This window comes from Tachyglossus aculeatus, chromosome Y4 (genome assembly GCF_015852505.1).
Source record: "Tachyglossus aculeatus isolate mTacAcu1 chromosome Y4, mTacAcu1.pri, whole genome shotgun sequence".
NCBI classification, from domain to species: Eukaryota; Metazoa; Chordata; class Mammalia; order Monotremata; family Tachyglossidae; genus Tachyglossus; species Tachyglossus aculeatus.
In genome coordinates, this window is record NC_052096.1 from 9659160 (window position 1) to 9677338 (window position 18179).

Here is an 18179-nt window from a genome sequence, read left to right on the forward strand (position 1 = left end):
GCGGGCTCACAGTCTCGAATCCAGGCCCGGGGGATGACGTGGGCCGGGGGTCGATGGCGGAATGGGACTGTGAGCCCCCCGGAGGACAACCTGATCACCTTGTAACCTCCCCAGCGCTTAAAACGCTGCTTGGGAAGCAGCGTGGCTCAGTGGCAAGAGCCCGGGCTTTGGAGTGAGAGGTCACGGGTTCCAATCCCGGCTCCGCCCCTTGCCAGCTGGGTGACTTTGGGCGAGTCGCTTCACTTCTCTGGGCCTCGGTTCCCTCCTCTGTAAAAAGGGGGATTGAGACTGTGAGCCCCGTGTGGGACAACCTGATCACCTTGTAACCTCCCCAGCGCTTAGAACAGTGCTTTGCACGTAGTAAGCGCTTAATAAATGCCATCAAAAAAAAAAACAAAAAAAACCAGTGCTTGGCACAGTACATTTCTATCCTATTTATTTTATTTTGTTGGTATGTTTGGTTCTGTTCTCTGTCTCCCCCTTTTAGACTGTGAGCCCACTGTTGGGGAGGGACTGTCTCTATGTGTTGCCAATTTGTACTTCCCAAGCGCTTAGTACAGTGCTCTGCACATAGTAAGCGCTCAATAAATACGATTGATTGATTGATTGATTCTCTGGGCCTCGGTTCCCTCGTCTGTAAAAAGGGGGATTGAGACTGTGAGCCCCGTGTGGGACAACCTGATCACCTTGTAACCTCCCCAGCGCTTAGAACAGTGCTTTGCACGTAGTAAGCGCTTAATAAATGCCATCAAAAAAAAAAAACAAAAAAAAACAGTGCTTGGCACAGTACATTTCTATCCTATTTATTTTATTTTGTTGGTATGTTTGGTTCTGTTCTCTGTCTCCCCCTTTTAGACTGTGAGCCCACTGTTGGGGAGGGACTGTCTCTATATGTTGCCAACTTGGACTTCCCAAGCGCTTAGTACAGTGCTCTGCACATAGTAAGCGCTCAATAAATACGATTGATTCATTGATTAAAAAAAAACGCGGCCGCTGAGCCGACGCGCATGCGCCCTGCGGGGCGGGCCCTGGGGCCGCCGCTGCGCCCTCTGGCGGTGGCCTGGCCTGTGTGTCCCCTCCCCTCCCGCCGTGTCGCGCCTGCGCAGTCTGAGCCTGCCCGGCCGCCGTCGGGTCGCTAAGGGACCGGAACGGGGGGCGAGGCGCGTTTCCGGGGTCCCGTGCCCGGCTCCCCCCCCTCCTCCGCGCCCCCTGACCTCTGACCTCTGACCTCCGCCCCCCGCGCCGCAGCCGTGAGTCCCCCGGGGGCCGCGGGAGGGACCAAGGGGGGGGGGGGCGCGGCGCCAACCGGGCTGGACGGGGGGATGGTGGGGGGGGGGCCGCCGCGGGGGCTGATGGGAGGACCAGAGGAATAATAATGATAGTAACAATAATAATAATGATGGCATTTATTAAGCGCTTACTATGTGCAAAGCACCGTTCTAAGCGCGGGGGAGGTGACAAGGTGATCAAAGGAATAATAATAATAATGATGGTATTTATTAAGCGCTTACTATGTGCAAAGCACCGTTCTAAGCGCTGGGAAGGTGACAAGGTGATCAAACGAATAGTAAGAATAATGATGATGGTATTAAGTAAGCGCTTACTGTGCAAAGCACCGTTCTAAGCGCTGGGGAGGTGACAGGGTGATCAAACGAATGATAATAATAATAATGATGGTATTAAGTAAGCGCTTACTATGTGCAAAGCACTGTTCTAAGCGCTGGGGCGGTGACAAGGTGATCAAAGGAATAATAATGATAATGATGGTATTTATTAAAGGCTTACTATGTGCAAAGCACTGTTCTAAGCGCCGGGGAGGTGACAAGGTGATCAAAGGAATAATAATGATAATGAGGGTATTTATTAAGCGCTTACTGTGTGCAAAGCACTGTTCTAAGCGCCGGGGAGGTGACAAGGTGATCAAAGGAATAATAATGATAATAATGATGGTATTTATTGAGCGCTTACTATGTGCAAAGCACCGTTCTAAGCGCTGGGGAGGTGACAGGGTGATCAAAGGAATAATAATGATAATGATGGTATTTATTAAGCGCTTACTGTGTGCAAAGCACTGTTCTAAGCGCTGGGGAGGTGACAAGGTGATCAAACGAATGATAATAATAATAATGACGGTATTAAGTAAGCGCTTACTATGTGCAAAGCACTGTTCTAAGCACTGGGAAGGTGACAAGGTGATCAAACGAATGATAATAATAATAATGATGGTATTAAGTAAGTGCTTACTATGTGCAAAGCACTGTTCTAAGCGCTGGGGCGGTGACAAGGTGATCAAAGGAATAATAATGATAATGATGGTATTTATTAAAGGCTTACTATGTGCAAAGCACTGTTCTAAGCGCTGGGGAGGTGACAAGGTGATCAAACGAATGATAATGATAATAATGATGGTATTTATTAAGTGCTTACTATGTGCAAAGCACTGTTCTAAGCGCTGGGGAGGTGACAAGGTGATCTAAGGAATAGTAATGATAATGAGGGTATTTATTAAGCGCTCACTGTGTGCAAAGCACCGTTCTAAGCGCTGGGGAGGTGACAGGGTGATCAAACGAATGGTAATAATAATAGTGATGGTATTAAGTAAGCGCTTACTATGTGCAAAGCACTGTTCTAAGCGCTGGGGAGGTGACAAGGTGATCAAAGGAATAATAATGATAATGATGGTATTTATTAAACGCTTACTATGTGCAAAGCACTGTTCTAAGCGCTGGGGAGGTGACAGGGTGATCAAAGGAATAATAATGATAATGATGGTATTTATTAAGCGCTTACTGTGTGCAAAGCACTGTTCTAAGCGCTGGGGAGGTGACAAGGTGATCAAACGAATGATAATAATAATAATGACGGTATTATGTAAGCGCTTACTATGTGCAAAGCACTGTTCTAAGCACTGGGAAGGTGACAAGGTGATCAAACGAATGATAATAATAATAATGATGGTATTAAATAAGTGCTTACTATGTGCAAAGCACTGTTCTAAGCGCTGGGGCGGTGACAAGGTGATCAAAGGAATAATAATGATAATGATGGTATTTATTAAACGCTTACTATGTGCAAAGCACTGTTCTAAGCGCTGGGGAGGTGACAAGGTGATCAAAGGAATATTAATAATGATGGTATTTATTAAGCGCTTACTATGTGCAAAGCACTGTTCTAAGCGCTGGGGAGGTGACAAGGTGATCAAAGGAATAATAATAATAATGATGATGGTATTTGTTAAGCGCTTACTATGTCCAAAGCACTGTTCTAAGCGCTGGGGAGGTGACAAGGTGATCAAAGGAATAATAATGATAATGATGGTATTAAGTGCTTACTATGTGCGAAGCACTGTTCTAAGCGCTGGGGAGGTGACAAGGTGATCAAAGGAAAAATAATAATAATAATGATAATGATGGTATTTATTAAGCGCTTACTATGTGCAAAGCACTGTTCTAAGCGCTGGGGAGGTGACGGTGATCAAAGGAATAATAATAATAATGATGGTATTTATTAAGCACTTACTATGTGCAAAGCACTGTTCTAAGCGCTGGGGAGGTGACAAGGTGATCAGGTTGTCCACGGGGGGCTCACAGTCTTCATCCCCCATTTTACAGATGAGGGAACTGAGGCCCAGAGAATAATAATAATTAATAATGACGTTTATTAAGTGCTTACTATGTGCAAAGCACTGTTCTAAGCGCTGGGAAGGTGACAAGGTGATCGGGTTGTCCCACGGGGGGCTCACAGTCTTCATCCCCCATTTTACAGATGAGGGAACTGAGGCCCAGGGAATAATAATAATAATAATGGCATTTATTAACAGCTTACTATGTGCAAAGCACTGTTCTAAGCGCTGGGGGATACAAGGTAATCAGGTTGTCCCACGGGGAGCTCACAGGCTTCATCCCCATTTTACAGATGAGGGAACTGAGGCCCAGTGAAGTGACTCGCCCAAAGTCACACAGTGGACAATTGGTGGAGTTGGGATTTGAACCCATGACCTCTGACTCCAAAGCCCGGGCTCTTTCCACTGAGCCATGCTGCTTCTCTAATGGGGGCCGGGGTGGGGGGGGGGGGGCAAGGGAGCAGAGGGGGATAATAGTACTAATAATGGCATTTGTTAAGCACTTACTATGTGCAAAGCACTGTTCTAAGTGCTGGGGAGGTTACAATAATAATAATAATAGTAATGGCATTTGTTAAGCGCTTACTATGTGCAAAGCACTGTTCTAAGCTCCGGGGAGGTTACAATAATAATAATAATGGCATTTGTTAAGCGCTTACTATGTGCAAAGCACTGTTCTAAGCGCCGGGGAGGTTACAATAATAATAATAATAATGATGGCATTTGTTAAGTGCTTACTATGTGCAAAGCAATGCTCTAAGCGCCGGGGAGGTTACAATAATAATAATAATAATAATAATAATGGCATTTGTTAAGTGCTTACTATGTGCAGAGCACTGTTCTAAGCGCCGGGGAGGTTACAATAATAATAATAATAATGGCACTTATTAAGCGCTCACTATGTGCAGAGCACTGTTCTAAGTGCTGGGGAGGTTACAAGGTGATCAGGTGTCCCACGTGCGGCTCACAGTCTTCATCCCCATTTTACAGGTGAGGTAACTGAGGCACAGAGAAGTCAAGTGAAGTGCCCAAAGTCACACAGCTGACAATTGGTGGAGCCGGGTGGTGAGGTTGGCCCACGGAGGGCTCACAGTCTTAATCCCCGTTTTACAGATGAGGGAACTGAGGCCCGTAGAAGTGAAGTGGCTTGCCCAAAGTTACACAGCTGACAATTGGCAGAGCCGGGGTTTGAACCCACAACCTCCGACTCCAAAACCCGGGCTCTTTCCATTGAGCCAGGGCAAAGTTACCTTGGGGGGAAAGGGAGTGATGATGATGATGAAGGCATTTATGAAGCGCTTACTGTGTGCCAAGCACTGTTCTAAGCACCCGGGAGGTTACAAGGTGATCAGGTTGTCCCACATGGGGCTCACAGTCTTCATCCCCATTTTACAAATGAGGGAACTGAGGCCCAGAGAAGTGAAGTGACTTGCCCAAAGTCACACAGCTGACAAGTGGCGGAGCCGGGGTTTGAACCCACGACCCCTGACTCCAAAGCCCGGGCCCTTTCCATTGAGCCGGGCAAAGTTACCTTGGGAGGAATGGGAGTGATGATGATGATGGTATTTATGAAGCGCTTACTATGTGCCAAGCACTGCTCTAAGCGCCCGGGAGGTTACAAGGTGATCAAGTTGCCCCACGGTGGGGGCTCACAGTCTTAATCCCCATTTTACAGCTGAGGTAACTGAGGCCCAGGGAAGTGAAGTGACTTGCCCAAAGTCACACAGCTGACAAGTGGCGGAGCCGGGATTTGACCGACTCTGACTCCAAAGCCCGGGCTCTTTCCACTGAGCCACACTGCTTCTCATGCTGTGGGGGAGACAGGGATGGGGTCTTGGGGGCACAGAGGGGTGCCGGGGGTAGACGGAGGGGCCGAGGGCAGGGGGGCCGGGCAGCGCTGGGGTGGGGGCCAGGTAGAGCCGAGGAGTCGGCGGGGAGCTGTGAGGGGGGAGCCGGGAGGTTGAGGGGGACAGCGGGGAATCATCATCATCATCCATCGTATTTATCGAGCGCTTACTGTATGCAGAGCACTGTACTAAGCGCTTGGGAAGTCCAAATTGGCAACATCTAGAGACAGTCCCTACCCAACAGTGGGCTCCCAGTCTAAAAGAGAAGCAGCATGGCTCAGTGGAAAGAGCCCGGGATTTGGAGTCAGAGGTCATCGGTTCAAATCCCGGCTCCGCCACTTGTCAGCTGTGTGACTATGGGCATGTCACTTCACTTCTCTGGGCTTCAGTTCCCTCATCTGTAAAATGGGGATTAAGACTGTGAGCCCCCCGTGGGACAACCTGATCCCTTTGTAAACTCCCCAGCGCTTAGAACAGTGCTTTGCACATAGTAAGCGCTTAACAAATGCCATTATTATTATTATTATATTAAAAGGAATCCATGGACCGGGCCGGTGGTGGGGTGGGGCTACCGACAGTGGGTATCGGGGGCTGAGCCCAGCCGAGGGGAGGGGCGGGGGAGCCTGACCCTGACTTGTGGCCAAAGCCCCCCACCAATTGGGGGAGGTGGCTTGGGGTGGGCAGGCACTGGATTGCTGTGATCTCTGATCTTCTCCCCCTCCCACAGGACCGGTGGGGGACCGGGGCGGGAACCGAGAGCGAGATGGCGTCCCTCCCCGGCTGCCTGGGGCTGGGCGCGGCAGCGGCGGCGGCGGGCGGCGGCGGGCCGGAGCCATCACAGGAGCCGTCGCAGGACTCATCGCAGGAGCTGGCGGAGCTGCAGCGGGCCGTGGTGGAGGAACTGGGCATCTCCATGGAGGAGCTGCGCCAGTTCATCGACGAGGAGCTGGACAAGATGGACTGCGTGCGGCAGCGCAAGCAGCAGCTGGCCGAGCTGGAGAGCTGGGTGGCCCAGAAGGAGTCCGAGGTGGCGCACGTGGACCAGCTCTTCGAAGACGCCTGCAGGTGGGGGCGGGGGGGGACCGAGGCCCAGAGAGGTTCCGTGACTTGCCTGAGGTCACGCAGCGTGCCGGGGGCAGAGTTGGGACTCGAACCCGTGTCCAGCCTGGACGCGTGCTTTCCAGCAGGCCACACCGCCTCCCGGCCGGGCGGACAGTTCAGCAGGGGCCCGGGGTGGGGGCGCGCAGATGCCCCGCACCCCACCGATCGTGGGGCCCGCCCTCCTGCCCTCACCCACAGGGCCGCGACCACCTGTGAGGTGTTGGTGAAGGACTTCTACTCCAGCCTGGGCCTGCAGTACCGAGACAGCAGCTCCGAGGACGAGGCCGCCAAACCCACCGAAGTGATCGAGATCCCGGACGAGGACGATGACGTCCTGAGCATCGACTCGGGTGGGGGCCGGGGGAGGGGGAGCGGCGAGGGGGTGGGAGATTGGGGGTCGGCGGGAGGGGGAACGGTCTACGAACACTTCTCCCTTGCTCTGCCGGGTCGTGGGAACCGTACGAGAGGGGAGAGGGGACCACCCCGCGTGGCCCGTGCGAACCGCCTCCTGGGGCAGAACCCCACGTCAGGGTGGGGAACACGGGGCCGGCGTTCCAGAAACAGTTCTTGCCCTTCACACCCCCCAGGGCCTTCTGATCTGACCCCCTTCCCTCTCTTCCCTCTCCTCCCCCCAACCACCACTGCTGCACCAGGTGACTCTGGGAGCAAACCGCCGACGGTGAGTACGGGAAGGGCGGGCTACCCGGAGCGGGGCAGGGGACAGGCCGCCTGGGGTGCATTGGCTGAGCCGGGACCCCCTGCCCGAGGGCTCCTCACGCGGGGTCTCCCGGCTCCCCTCCTCCCTCACCGCAGCTCCGCGAGGCCATGGCAGCCATGATGCGGTCCGCCCAGGACGTGCAGAAATTCATGGACGCCGTCAGCAAGAAGAACAGCTCCCAGGACCTGCCCAGAGGTCAGAGGGGGCGGTGGGGACGACGGGAGGGGGGCCTGGCTGCCGGTCCTCTTCCCCCACCGGGTCCCTCCCCATCCTCGAGTCCCCGGAGCAGGGGGCAGGGGCGGCGGGTCTGAGGGTGGGCCAGTGGCCGCCCTTCTGACCACCCCGCTGCCCCCGGCAGACGGCCTCTCCGGACGGGGCCCCGTCCCCTCAGCGCCGGTGGTGACCGGCCAGCCGTCCGGTGACCTGAGCAAGGATGGGGACCTGGTGGTCAGCATGCGCATCCTGGGCAAGAAGAGGACCAAGACGTGGCATAAGGGGACACTTATCGCCATCCAGGCAGCCGGTGAGGCGGGCGTGAGGGCTGCGTACACGGGTGCCCAAACACACATATATATATACACACCCTCACTCCAGTAGACCCCACCCCGGGTGAACCAGAAGGTTGGTGGGGGGCGGGGTCTGTCCGATCCCCACTACCGGCCCGTTCCCAGAGCCCCCACCTTCCCCAACCATCAGCTGCTTGCCTCCCCCTCCCTCCGTACCCTGCCGGACCGTGGGCTCCTCGAGGGCCCGGGCTGGATCGTGTAACTCCATGGGCCTGGAAGCTTCCTGTGGGCAGGGATCACGTCTTCTAACTCTGTTGTATTGGGCTCTCCCAAATGCTTAGTGCTGTTCTCTGTGCGCAGTAAGTGCTCAATAAATACGACTGGTTGATTGATTAATCGACTCTTCCAAGCACTTAGTAGAGCACTCTGCCCCAGGACGGCAAGCTTCTCGAGGGCAAGGGATCGTATCTTCTCTTGGTCTCTCCTAAGTGCTTAGTACAGCGCTTGGTACCCAACCAATGTTCGTGAAATACTATTGGCTAGTTGAGGGCTCCTTTTGGTGAGTCGTCACCCCAAGGCATCGCCTCCACCCACTGCGTCCCGCTCCCCCGGCCCCCGGTTCCCCCTCAACATCTCCCCCGTCCATCCGTCCGTCCCCAGGCGCCGGGAAGAAGTTCAAGGTGAAGTTCGACAACAAGGGCAAGAGCCTGTTGTCGGGCAACCACATCGCCTACGACTACCACCCGCCCGCCGAGACCCTGTTCGTGGGCAGCCGCGTGGTGGCCAAGTACAAGGACGGAAACCAGGTGTGGCTGTACGCCGGCGTCGTGGCCGAGACCCCCAACGTCAAGAACAAGCTCAGGTAGCCGCGTCGGCGCCAACCGTTCGGCCCGCTTCCTGGCCAGCGGCGACCACCTCGGTCATCCCCTTCCTTTCCCACTCCTCCCCCCCGAACTGGCCGCAACTGGGCTGGGGGAGGGGATGGGGCTCAATCCCAGCCCTCCTCCTCCTCCTCCTCTCTCACCAGGTTCCTCATCTTCTTTGACGACGGTTACGCCTCGTACGTTACCCTTTCCGAGCTCTACCCCATCTGCCGACCGTGTGAGTGACCCCGACCGACCCCTGCCAACCCCCTGTCCCCACCCTTCCCCCTGGGGTCCGGCCATGACCCCCGCCTCTCCCTGTGGCGGGACTGGGAGAGGGAAGCGGCTTGGGAACACCATGGTCAGGCCAAACCACTGCGGGAGTGAAGAGGGAGAAACATTTGAGAACATCCTGATCGGACTGAACCATTCAGAAAGCAGAGACATTTGGGAACACCGTGCTCAGGCCATACCATTCGGGAAGCGGGGGCGTTTGAGAAGACCGTGGTCAGGTCAGGTCTTTCCGGAAAGGGTGTAGGGGGGCACTTGAGGATGTCGTGGTCATCCTCAGGGTCTGCTGAGAGCTGGCCCTGCTGAGAGCTCACCTCCTCCAGGAGGCCTTCCCAGACTGAGTCCCTTCCTTCCTCTCCCCCTCGTCCCCCTCTCCATCCCCCCATCTTACCTCCCTCCTTTCCCCACAGCACCTGTATATAGGTATATAGGTTTGTACATTTTTTTTTTACTCTATTTATTTATTTTATTTATTTGTACAAATCTATTCTATTTATTTTATTTTGTTGGTATGTTTGGTTTTGTTCTCTGTCTCCCCCTTTTAGACTGTGAGCCCACTGTTGGGTAGGGACTGTCTCTATATGTTGCCAATTTGTACTTCCCAAGCGCTTAGTACAGTGCTCTGCACATAGTAAGCGCTCAATAAATACGATTGATGATGATGATGGTGATGGTCAGACCAGACCTCTCTGGGGCCCAGGGTGCCAAGCCGCGGGAGCCCCAACACCCTCCCACCACACACCCACCTTACTGTGGAGCAGCCTAGATAAGCTCCCCCAGTATGGGCCACCCTGACATCCCGCTCTGTGTGTGTGTGTCTGTCCGTCTGTCCCTGGGGAGCAGTGAAGAAGACGTGGGAGGACATCGAGGACGTGTCCTGCCGGGACTTCATCGAGGAATACATCACGGCGTACCCCAACCGGCCCATGGTTCTCCTGAAGGGCGGTCAGCTGATCAAGACCGAGTGGGAGGGGACTTGGTGGAAGTCCCGTGTGGAGGAGGTGGACGGGAGCCTGGTCAAGATCCTCTTCCTGGTACGGGCCCGGGATGGGCGGCCTTGGGGTCAACCTGGTCTGGCTCCCCTCCTCCGAGCTGGGAAATCCTTCCTTCCGTCCGACTGTACTTTCTCCTTCTGTGGTCCCTGCGCGGGCCCGGAGGATGCCAAGGCAGAGAGTCAAGCCCCCCCACCCCTCTCCCCCGCTTCCAGGACAGTGGTCCGCAGTCGCGAGGGACAGGCGAGTTCTCGCCATCCCCCACCCTCGGTGGGGGCGGGGGGGCGGGGTGGAGGGGGGGTCGGGCTGGGTGGTGCGAAGCCCGGTCCGGCCTCCTGTGCCCCGAGCAGGACGACAAGCGCTGCGAGTGGATCTACCGTGGGTCCACGCGGCTGGAGCCCATGTTCAGCATGAAGACGTCCACGGCCTCCACGCAAGAGAAGAAGCAGGCGGGGCACCTGCGCACCCGCCCCAACATGGGTACGGGTCTCGCCTGTCACCCCCTCACCCCGGTCCCCTCCCGCATCCAAGCTTCCGCCCTCAGGACCCCCTCCCCCAACCCGGTCATCTCCCCGCTGCGCCGCAGCCCCTCCCCGATCCTGCCGTCCACCACCCTCCCGTTGTCCACCCAGGGGCTGTGAGGAGCAAAGGTCCGGTGGTCCAGTACACCCAGGACCTGACCGGGGCCGGGACCCAGTTCAAGCCAGCCGAGCCGGCCCCGCCCGCCACCGCCGCCCCGCCCGCTCCAGCCCTGTCCCCGCAGGCCGTCGAACTTGAGTGAGTGTTACCACCGCTGGTTGGGATTGTCCCCTCATCATCATCATCATCAATCGTATTTATTGAGCGCTTACTATGTGCAGAGCACTGGACTAAGCGCTTGGGAAGTACAAATTGGCAACCTACCCAACGGTGGGCTCACAGTCCCGTCTGGACTACTGCACTAGCCTTCTCTCTGATCTCCCATCCTCGTGTCTCTCTCCACTTCAATCCATACTTCATGCTGCTGCCCGGATTATCTTTGTCCAGAAACGCTCTGGACATATCACTCCCCTCCTCAAAAACCTCCAATGGCTACCGATCAATCTGCGCATCAGGCAGAGACTCCTCACCCTGGGCTTCAAGGCTGTCCATCACCTCGCCCCCTCCTACCTCACCTCCCTTCTCTCCTTCTACTGCCCAGCCCGCACCCTCCGCTCCTCCACCACTAATCTCCTCACTGTACCTCGCTCTCGCCTGTCCCGCCATCGACCCCCGGCCCACGTCATCCCCCGGGCCTGGAATGCCCTCCCTCTGCCCATCCGCCAAGCTAGCTCTCTTCCTCCCTTCAAGGCCCTGCTGAGAGCTCACCTCCTCCAGGAGGCCTTCCCAGATTGAGCCCCTTCTTTCCTCTCCCCCTCGTCCCCCTCTCCATCCCCCCGCCTTACTGCCTTCCCCTCCCCACAGCACCTGTATATATGTATATATGGTTGTACATATTTATTACTCTGTTTATTTATTTATTTATTTATTTTACTTGTACATTTCTATCCTACTTATTTTATTTTGTTGGTATGTTTGGTTCTGTTCTCTGTCTCCCCCTTTTAGACTGTGAGCCCACTATCGGGTAGGGACTGTCTCTATGTGATGCCAATTTGTACTTCCCAAGCGCTTAGTACAGTGCTCTGCACATAGTAAGCGCTCAATAAATACGATTGATTGATTGATTGATTGATTAAAAGGGGGGAGACAGAGAACAGAACCAAACATACCAACAAAATAAAATAAATAGGATAGATATGTACAAGTAAAATAAATAAATAAATAAATAGAGTAATAAATATGTATGTTCGTAACTCCAGGGACTTGGGGTGCGAGGCGGGGGGGAATGCGTGTGTGTCCTGCCCCCCAGCCTGTGACCCTGTCATCATCATCAATGGCATTCATTGATTGAGCGTTTACTGAGTATGGAGCACTGTACTAAGCGCTTGGGAGAATACAGCGTGAGTTGGTAGACCCGTTCCCTGTCCACAGCTTGCTTACAGTCTGAAGGGGGAAGAGAGATGTTAATTAATATAATCATATAATATATAATTAATATAATATAATAATGATAATTAATATAATATAAATATATAATATATATTTATTTTATTTTGTTGGTATGTTTGGTTTTGTTCTGTCTCCCCCTTTTAGACTGTGAGCCCACTGTTGGGTAGGGACTGTCTATGTTGCCAACTTGTACTTCCCAAGCGCTTAGTACAGTGCTCTGCACACAGTAAGCGCTCAATCAATAGGATTGATGATGATGATGATAATATAAATAATATCTACTATGTAATCTATAGACTAGTGCATAAGTATGTTAGGGTTGAAAGCGGGGAAATGCTTCTAAGTCCAAGCACATAGATGAGGTAGAAGGGAGAGGGAGCCGGGAAAAAGAGGGCTCAGTCAGGGAAGGCCTCCTGGAGGAGATGTGACCTTAATTATACTTTGAAGGTGGGGAGAGGGGGGGTCCAGGACGTAGGAAAGGGGTGGACAGTGAGATGGATGAGATGGAGGTGCAGTGAGAAAGTTGGTCTTAGAAGGAGTGAAGTGTGCGGGCTGGGTTGGAGTAGGAGAGTAGTGAGGTGAAGTAGAATCAATCAATCAATCGTATTTATTGAGCGCTTACTGAGTGCAGAGCACTGTATTAAGCGCTTGGGAAATACAAGTTGGCAACATATAGAGACAAAGTAGAAGGGGGTGTGGGGATCGAGGGCTTTACAAGCAGATGGTGACGAGTTTCTGTGTGATGTGGAGGTGTCCGGGCAACCGCCGGAGGTTCTCGAGTGGGGAAACACGGACCGAATATTTTTGTAGAAAAATGAACCAGATGACAGAGTGAAGTGTGGACTGAGTTCGGAGGGAGGTCAGGGAGGAGGCTGATGCAGCAGTTAAAGAGGGATCGGAGACGGGCCTGTAGTAGCGGCCGCTCGGATGGAGAGGAAAGGGCGGGTTTTAGCGACGTCGTGAAGGTCCGACTGACAGGATTTGGTGACGGGTCGAGTAGGTGGGATGAACGCGTGTCCGCCGGCCCCCGACCCGCGTGCGTGTCCCCCGGCCCGCGGCCCTCCGACCCACCCGCCCCGTTCCCTTCCTGCAGCGCGGAGAGCCAGCTGGCCCAGTCGCGCAAGCAGGTGGCCAAGAAGAGCACGTCGTACCGGCCGGGCTCCGTGGGCTCCGTGGGCTCCGGCCCCTCGTCCCCCGGCCCCAGCGAGACGGCCCCCACCAACCGGACTCCGGGCAGCGGGCAGCAGTATCGGTGAGCCCCGGCCCCCCGCGCCTTTTCTTAGGTCCGGTGAGCCCCCACCTCCCAACAGCGCCTGAGAGGCGTCCCCCCTCAGGAGCCTCAGGGAAACAAGGCCATGGGCCCGCTGCCTCTGTGCCACTTTAGGTCCATCGATGGGGCGGGGGGGCGGGTGGGTCCTTCCCGCCTCAGAGCGTGATCCCACTGTGGTCTTCCCCCTCGGGCGCAGAGCAAGCGCTCAATCCATGCCGGGTGGGTCCTTCCCGCCTCAGAGCGTGATCCCACTGTGGTCTTCCCCCTCGGGCGCAGAGCAAGCGCTCAATTCATGCCGGGTGGGTCCTTCCCGCCTCAGAGCATGATCCCACTGTGGTCTTCCCCCTCGGGCGCAGAGCAAGCGCTCAATCCATGCCGGGTGGGTCCTTCCCGCCTCAGAGCATGATCCCACTGTGGTGTTCCCCCTCGGGCGCAGAGCAAGCGCTCAATCCGTGCCATTGCTGCCGCCGTTTCACCCGGGGAGGTGGGTACGGGGTCCGCCTACCTCCTCCTGCACTGATCCTCTCACCCAGGTTCCCAGGGGCGACGGCGGCGGCAGCAGCACCATCGGGGGCGGCGGCACCGTCGGGGGCGGCGGCACCGTCGGGGGCGGCGGCACCGTCGGGAGCGGCGGCACCGTCCGGGACGGCGGCATCGGCATCGACCCCCCCGGCGGCGGCGGCGGCGGCGGTGTTCCAGGGGGCCCTGGAGCGGGTGCCGGCCGAGCCGTCGTACCGGGCGCCGCCCGAGAAGCTGTTCTACCTCCCGCACGTGTGCGGCCTGTCCTGCCTGGCCCGCGTGCGGCCCAGCCGGCGCGACCAGTACCGCGGCCGCAACCCGCTGCTGGTCCCGCTGCTGTACGACTTCCGGCGCATGACGGCCCGGCGGCGGGTCAACCGCAAGATGGGCTTCCACGTGGTCTACAAGGCCCCCTGCGGGCTGGGCCTGCGCGCCATGGCCGAGATCGAGCGCTACCTCTTCGAGACGGGCTGCGACTTCCTGTTCCTGGAGATGTTCTGCCTGGACCCCTACGTGCTGGTGGACCGCAAGTTCCAGCCGTACAAACCCTGCTACTACATCCCCGACATCACGGCCGGCCGCGAGGCCGTGCCCCTCAGCTGCGTCAACGAGATCGACGCCACGCCCCCGCCCCGCGTCGCCTACAGCCGCGAGCGCATCCCCGGCAAGGGCGTCTTCATCAACACCGCCTGCGAGTTCCTGGTCGGCTGCGCCTGCCGCGACGGATGCCGGGACAAGTGAGGGGCGGCGGGACGGACGGGACGGGGCCGGGGGAGGGCGGGGGGCAGGGAGGGCACGGTGTGGGGCGGTCGCGGCACGGAAGCCCCTCCCGGTGTCCGACCCCCATCCCGCCATGCCCCGCCTTCCCCCTCCCCTCCGCCGGGCCAGGTCCAAGTGCGCCTGCCACCAGCTGACGGCCCAGGCCACGGCCTGCACCCCGGGCGGCCAGATGAACCCCAACTCCGGCTACCAGTACAAGCGGCTGGAGGAGTGTCTGCCCACGGGGTGAGCCGGGGGGAGGCTGGAAGGGGGAGGGCGTGGTGGGAGGCGGGGGGGTGCCGCGGGGGCTGACGCCACCCCGGGCCCCCGCCGCCGTCCCCGCAGGGTGTACGAGTGCAACAAGCGCTGCCGCTGCGACCCGAACATGTGCACCAACCGGCTGGTGCAGCACGGCCTGCAGGTGCGCCTGCAGCTCTTCAAGACGCAGAACAAAGGCTGGGGCATCCGCTGCCTCGACGACATCGCCAGGGGATCCTTCGTCTGCATCTACGCAGGTGCCCGGGGGCCCGAGCCAGTCCCTCCTCCCCCACCGCGCCCATCTGCTCCGGCCCTGCCGTCCTGGCCCTTGGGCACCTACGCCTTCAGGCCTGGGGACTCCGGGGACGGCGAGAGAGGGATCTCTTGCCACGTGCGTGGACATCCTGGGAAATCCCTTTGACGGTGGTCTCTCTCTATGTGTCAGAGGGCCCGGAGGGTCTCTCTCTCTCTGCGAATGGTTCACTTAGGGGGCTGTGGGGTGGGGTCACTCACTGGGTCGCGTTGGGCACGTGCGACTCCGACCCTGGGCCGTTCCCGGGCCCAGAATTGGACGAGGACCCTGGGGTGCCGGTCGGGTGGCCCCCCTCCTCCCCCGACCCAGACCCCACCAGTCCATCCACCCCTTCCCCGCCCCAGGCCCCAGGGGTCCACTCACCCCCACCTCAGTCTCCGGCGGTCCGTCCGCCCCCTCCCTCTATCCCCTCCTCCCACGAGTTCCGGTCCGAGTGCGCCAGACCCCGGCGGTGACCGCGCGGCGGCCGCCCCCGCAGGAAAGATCCTGACGGACGACTTCGCGGACAAGGAGGGGCTGGAGATGGGGGACGAGTACTTCGCCAACCTGGACCACATCGAGAGCGTGGAGAACTTCAAGGAGGGCTACGAGAGCGACGCGGCCGGCTCCTCGGACAGCAGCGGCGTGGACCTCCGCGACCAGGAGGACGGGCCCAGCGGCTCCGACGAGCCCGACGACTCCAACGACGACAGCTCCGACGACAACTTCTGCAAGGACCAGGACTTCAGCACCAGCTCCGTCTGGCGCAGCTACGCCACCCGCCGCCAGACCCGCGGCCAGAAGGAAAACGGCAGCGGCGGCGGCGGCGGCGGCGGCGGCGGGGGGGGAGGGGGCCGCCCCCCACCTCGCGGCCCCCGGGGCCCCCGCCCACCCGGCCGCCGGCTGCAAGCCCCCCAGCTCCGAGGAGACGCCCAAGAGCAAGGTGGCGTCCTGGCTGAGCGCCACCGGGCTGAGCGACGGCTTCACCGACTCCGACAGCCGCTCCTCCTTCAAGCTGGGGGAGCCGGGGGCCGCGGGCCGCGGGGACGACCGCGCCGCCGCCGCCAAGGAGGAGGGCGAGCCCGCGCCGCCCAAGAAAGAGGTCAGGGACCAGGGCTCCCTCCGTCCCTTTCCCAGCCCACCCCCGATCTCCGTCAGTCCGATCGTATTTGTGGAGCGTTCACCGTGTGCAGAGCACTGTACTGAGAGGTTGGGAAAGGACAGTACAACAGTAAACACATTCCCTGCCCACAAGGAGCTTCCAGTCTAGACGGGCCACAGCGTCCACCCCCGAAGCACCCCGGGAAGAGGTGTCGGGGAGGGAGCTGGGTTCCCTGCAGCTTCTCCCGGGGCCTGAGTGGGGAGATGCGGGGGTGACGGGGGCCACCGTTGACGTCCCTCCTTCTTCCCTCCTTGCTTTCCAGGAGCCGGGTGACCTCGGCAAGGCCTTAGGGTGAGTGTGTCCGACGCTGCCCCCCGCCCCGGGCCCTCCCCCCGCCTCCTCCCCCTTCACCCGCCCCGCCTTCCCCTACAGGGCCACGGAGAGCGGCCGGGTCTACGGCTACAACCCGTCCCCGTCCAAGCAGGAGGGCATCCGGCGGCCGCCCAGCAAGACCAGCATGCGCCAGGCCCGCAGGCAGGCCGGCAACGAGGTGCGCCCGCCCCCCGCCCCCCTCGTCCCACGCTCTCGGGCTGCCACCCCTCTGGGACCGGAGGGCGGTGGTGGGGGGGGGGCAAAGACCAAGGGCCACTCCGCCCGTCCCCCCCAGGACGTGCTGACGCTGTCCAGCAGCACGGAGAGCGAGGGCGAGAGCACCAACGGCCGCAAGCCGGGGCTCGGCCAGGCCCCGCCCACCGCGGCCGACAGCGACGACATCCAGACCATCTCGTCCGGCTCCGACGGCGACGACTCCGAGGACAAGAAGAACCTCAACAGCGGGCTGGGTCCGGGCCGGGGGGCGGACGGGGGGCGGGGGGGCCGGCGCCTGCTCGCTCCGCCTCCCTTGGCGCCCCACTGACCTCCCTCCCTCCCCCCCTTCCGTCCCCCGCCCCGCCGCAGGCCCCGTGAAGCGGCAGGTGGCCGTCAAGTCGACGCGCGGCTTCGCCCTCAAGTCGACGCACGGCATCGCGGTCAAGTCGACGCACATGGCGGCGGCGGTGGCGGCGGAGAAGGGGGAGAGTGCCCCGGTGCGCCGCACCACGCGCCAGTTCTACGACGGCGAGGAGTCTTGCTACATCATCGACGCCAAGCTCGAGGGCAACCTCGGCCGCTACCTCAACGTGAGCCGGCCCCACCCGCCCGGGGCGGTCCGTGGCGGGGGGGGGGGGGGGGGGGGCCCTCTCTCTCCGCGAAGCTCCCCGCCAAGTCTCTGTCCGTCCCCCAACAGCACAGCTGCAGCCCCAACCTGTTCGTCCAGAACGTGTTCGTGGACACCCACGACCTCCGCTTTCCCTGGGTGGCCTTCTTCGCCAGCAAGTGAGGGGCACTCGGGGGGCAGGGGAAGGGCCGGGCGGGCTGGGGGGGGGGGTGTCCGTCCGTCCCTCCCGCTGAGCGGCCCCCTCCCTCCTTGCCAGGCGGATCCGCGCGGGCACGGAGCTGACTTGGGACTACAACTACGAGGTGGGCAGCGTGGAGGGCAAGGAGCTGCTGTGCTGCTGCGGTGCCATCGAATGCCGGGGACGCCTGCTCTAGGCCCGGCCCCCCACCCCACCCCACCCCCTGGACTCCGGAGAGCGTGGGCCCTCCCCTCCCCGCCCCCCAATCGCTCCCCGATGCGGTGCTATGGAGCCGGGCGCGGCCGCGCCACCTCCCCACCACGATTCACTGTGGCCCAGGGGGAGGGACAGGCAGATGTTGAACCTCTTCCCTCCCCCATCTTCCCCTCCCTTCCCCGCCCGTCACCCCCACCCCCCAATAGTTTTAGCAGTGCGATAAAGGAAAGCTGGTGGCCTGCGGTCCGATTTCTGCAGCATCCTGCATCCCGGGCTATGGCCCCGGAGCGAGGGGGGAGCCCGTGCGGGACACTCTCTCTCTGTCTCTCCCACCCGCACGCACCCACCCAGAGGTGGAATCAGCCCGGACCGCCCCCCCCCCCCCCCCAGCCAGTAGACTG

The 18179-nt window shown here is 59.0% G+C and overlaps 1 protein-coding gene across 1 annotated transcript; it reads left to right on the plus strand.

The window, feature by feature from the left end:
- Positions 1–1133: 1133 nt before the first annotated feature.
- SETDB1 (SET domain bifurcated histone lysine methyltransferase 1) lies at positions 1134–18151 on the plus strand. Its single transcript, XM_038768785.1, is given in 23 exon segments — positions 1134–1250; positions 6197–6534; positions 6769–6920; positions 7224–7249; positions 7384–7483; positions 7647–7811; positions 8455–8656; positions 8822–8895; positions 9792–9982; positions 10291–10420; positions 10573–10717; positions 13062–13222; positions 13855–14494; positions 14646–14762; positions 14862–15031; positions 15566–15885; positions 15887–16168; positions 16491–16519; positions 16601–16718; positions 16836–17010; positions 17126–17346; positions 17454–17542; positions 17641–18151. Coding segments are annotated over 22 exon segments (3927 nt in total). The 5' UTR covers positions 1134–1250; positions 6197–6232; the 3' UTR covers positions 17759–18151.
- The last annotated feature ends 28 nt before the right edge of the window (positions 18152–18179 follow it).